Here is a 3,977-nt window from a genome sequence, read left to right as displayed (position 1 = left end):
AACCCTAAACCCTAATCCTAAAACCCTAGTGAAGATCGTGCGGGCGTTAATCTGAAAAATTACCGTTTGAAGTTAGGTTTCTTCTCAAAGAACAAAAATAAATAAACAAAAAACCCAAAATCCAGTAAGACCTTGTTTGTAAAAAAGATTTTGGACCTAGGTTTGCACTCCCTAAGCAAATTTCGTTCCCTAGTCAGTGGACCTAGTGCACTGAATTTGCCGGTGGAGGCGGTCAAAAATACTGCTAAGACGAACCTACTGTTGGGGCATTGTGAGCTCAAAAAGATGCAGCAAATGTCAAATGGGCATCACGAGCGGCTCTGGGTGGTGTGAGCCCCACCTCCTCCAGAAATAACATTTTGACATATTTAAAAGAATAATCCTATTTACTATGGGCATAACGGCTGAAATTTTGGGGGAGGGGTAAGTCGATTACATCGACTCAGTGCTCAACTGGTACTTATTTTATCGGTTCCAAAAGAATGTAAGGCAAAGTCGACCTCGGCAGATTTTTGAGCTCAGAACGTAAAGCGGACGAAATGCCGGAAAGCATTTTGCCCGGTGTGCAAACGATTCAGCCAGCTCACCGACCTCACATTTAAAAGAGTAATAAAAGAAAAAAAAAAATGTTGCGATTAGAATATGAATAGGGCATTATATTTATCATCAAGTGAGCAGAAAAGTGAGTGATGATGTGCCAATATCCATTGCAATTTCGTTGTATAAGCTGTCGCTCTCTATCGTAATTTCCATTAAAAAACAAACAATTAAAATATCTAAGAAGGCTCATGTTGTATATGGGGACAGTATAAGAAAACATCGGTAATAAACAATTACACAGTTTGTTTGGAATATTCTGTTGTTTTAAACATGGTGAGGCGGCGTTTTTGAAAAGCTGTTCCTTGAAAGAGGGTGTTGAGCTACAAAAAAGGTTTGAGAATATCTGTTGCTAAGCAACACTCTCCGGTTGTAGCTTTTTTTTTGTTAGTTACTAATGCTGTTTGACAAAATAAATTTTGAGACTGGTGGATACCTTTCTTTTTCAGACCATGAAGAGATTTTATATAAAGGGAAGGTGTTTTCATCTATTACATACACCAGATAAAGAGACGAGGCTGAATAAGGAAGCGAATGACGTCGTCAACTAAAACCGAAAGATTACCCATACACCATCGGTTAAAATCTAGCGAGGTACTCTGAAATAGATAATAATATTGAAATAAAACACTGCTAAAGCACTAGTATAATATCAATCTCATTTATCTTCGGTAAATGTGAGGTTTTCATTTTTGTAAACATATCATGATCGTCAGGACTGTTAGAAATAGCAGTCAAACTACCTTCAGATTCGAACTTACTGTCTTAAAAATGGAAAGAGTATATTGAATAAAAATGGTTCTGAATACCCATTAAAAGATGGGATGGTTACTGGTAGAGTGCCTTTGATCACTGTCAACTCGGTCAAGTTGACCTGGGGACAGAAATAGCAATTAAATCTTTAAATCATACCCTACTGTCATAAAGATAGGAACGATAATGTAATCCAGGGTACATGGCTGATCAAAGGTGCAATGCCTGTGGTCAAAGATCAATGAACTGGAACAACAACAATAATAATCGATATCTATTAAGTAGCAGTATATAAAATAAATAGAAAAAAAGTAAAAGTGGACAGAGTTAATTTTTGTGATGTCATAAATGATTGCTAACTTTTTTAAAAAACAGAAAATTCTCGAATGCTCTTTAAAAATTCTAACACTTTCTAGAAAATAGTTTAGAACTCAAAAGCTTGTAAGAAAAAAAATTTCTACAAGCATGTTGTGAAGTAAGTTATCGATATCAAAATATAAGATTAATAAAAGTAATGCGGTGACGTCAGCCTATAGAGAGGTCGAGAAATTTCCTTCGCCTGCTAGAAGTGTGTGGATTATCTCGCGCACACTCGCACTCAGACTCTCACTCACACTCACACATTCATAAATTCATCCGTTCTAATCACGTACACACACGACCTTTCACTCATACTGATACGCACACACTTTCACTCTTACTCTTTCTTGTACATTCTACTACCTTCTCCCACCTTCCACTAACGCTTGCCTGCAACTATAAAAGCCAGCCCTCGCCTCTTGGGCTATCAAATACGGTGTCTGCCGTTGTACTGTTTACAATTCAGAAGCAGTTGTACACAGCTAACATTTAACAATGTCTCGCGATTTAATGATTCCGTTGAGCACAATGCCTTGGGGATTCTTTGACAGACAAAGGAGCTTATTTTCGGAAATCCATAAGAATATGGAAGATGAATTTAAAAGATTCGATCTAGAATTAGATAGAATTCGTAAAGATTTGTTTAAACTGGAACCGTTGAGTATTGAAGATTTCGGTAAAAATATGCTGCAAGTTGAAAACCCTATTGTCAAAGACAGCGACGGTAACAAAAAACTGGCGTTGCGCTTCGATGTTAGTAACTTTAAACCCGATGAAATATGCGTCAAGACCACCGACAGCACTTTACACATACAAGCCAAGCACGAAGAAAAAACCCCACAGAAACAAGTATACAGGGAGTTTAGTCGGCATTACACTCTTCCCAAATCTGTGGACCCTCTGAAGTTATCATCGATTCTCACCAAGGACGGGGTCCTTCATATTGAAGCACCTGCACCAGAAGCAATTGAAGCTCCGTCTGAAAGACTTATTCCCATTCAGAAATGTTAAAAAACAAAACAAAAAAACAAAAACTAAAACAATTGATCTTTAAATTTTCTCATCTCACTTTAGAAGAATTGGAATCATTGAACTTTTATAAGGGGGACAAAAAAAAAAAAAAAAAAAAGCTGATCCTGAAAATGGACAATTTCACATAGGTGAGCTACTTCGTTATAAACATTTATTTTACAATGGCCCTTTAGAAGGACATTTTCCTGTCATTATTATATTCCTTATGAGAATTGTTCTGTATTAAATTACGATATAAATTTTTTTTCTGGATATTTTCAATTAATGTCTTGTGTTTTCTTTATCCGTTTGACAGTATTTTATGCTGGAAGTTTCGGTTACCAGGCCTAAACAATTATTTCACATACGAAAGTGTAGGATACAAAATTTCAATATTGAATTTCTCCACACTTCAATTTATATAAAGAAAACGTTTTTTGTAAGAAAGTCTTTTGAGTATGAGAAAAAAAAAGTAACTTGGTACTTGTTTTGGGCTATGGAATCAAAACTTTGGTTTTATTAAAATGCATGTTTTTATTTACTTTTAACTACCACACGTTAAATCGACTTTTAATTATTACAGGTCTGGCCTATAACATATAGATATCCTATTTTCATTTCGAAATTTTAATACTGTCTCTTAGGTTTACTTACGCAGAAAAGACTAGAAAACTTGGCTTTTTTTCTTTTTTTTTGCTTTTAGTTTTATGTTTACATTTATACGCCTTCTGTGGCAAAGGAAATGACGCGAATAACATAATATGAATGCTCAAGTGTTTTGTGTTAATGTATATAAGTGTTCTTGCATTTTAATACATTCCTTCCCACTTCTAAAATGTACAAATTTGACTCTGTTCTGAAGCTTGCTTGAAAATTACTTGAAGCTCCGAATTATTTCTCTTTATGTTATCAAACTCAAAAGGTCTTTCTGCTGATGGGTGAAAAGCGCTTCCTTATTTTCGTTTGTAAAGATGAAATTTGACAGGTCTTTGTCAACTGAAATATATCATATTTCAGTGCTCGTGATAAACATCAATTCTTAGGCGCTTTTTCTTCATTGAGAATTCAAGAAGTTTAAAAAATTATTTTGTTTGTAAACTGAAGTCAGTTTTTTAAAAATACAGTTCATGTTTAGTAATGAATAATTTATAGAAAAATTCAGTAGTCGGTATTATTGTTTTTATTAAATGATTGTAAAAATAACAGCCTGACATAATACTTGCTGTTTACAAGCCATAAGCGACAGTTGACGTACC

The 3,977-nt window shown here is 34.9% G+C and overlaps 1 protein-coding gene across 1 annotated transcript; it reads left to right on the top strand.

Moving 5' to 3' along the window:
• Nucleotides 1-2,017: 2,017 nt before the first annotated feature.
• On the top strand, nucleotides 2,018-3,003 carry LOC106877935 (heat shock protein Hsp-16.1/Hsp-16.11). Its single transcript, XM_014927012.2, has one exon. The coding sequence runs from the start codon at nucleotides 2,206-2,208 to the stop codon at nucleotides 2,719-2,721; it is 516 nt and encodes a 171-aa protein (XP_014782498.1). The 5' UTR covers nucleotides 2,018-2,205; the 3' UTR covers nucleotides 2,722-3,003.
• Nucleotides 3,004-3,977: the final 974 nt, after the last annotated feature.

Source organism: Octopus bimaculoides, chromosome 5 (assembly GCF_001194135.2).
Source record: "Octopus bimaculoides isolate UCB-OBI-ISO-001 chromosome 5, ASM119413v2, whole genome shotgun sequence".
In the NCBI taxonomy this organism is placed as follows: domain Eukaryota; kingdom Metazoa; phylum Mollusca; class Cephalopoda; order Octopoda; family Octopodidae; genus Octopus; species Octopus bimaculoides.
Note: the sequence above shows the minus strand (reverse complement) of the source record. Positions and strands in the feature narration are given on the sequence as shown.

What these genes read in the sequence shown, in the direction of transcription:
- LOC106877935 (XM_014927012.2), top strand. Translation starts at nt 2,206, where the DNA reads ATGTCTCGCGATTTAATGATTCCGTTGAGCACAATGCCTTGGGGATTC.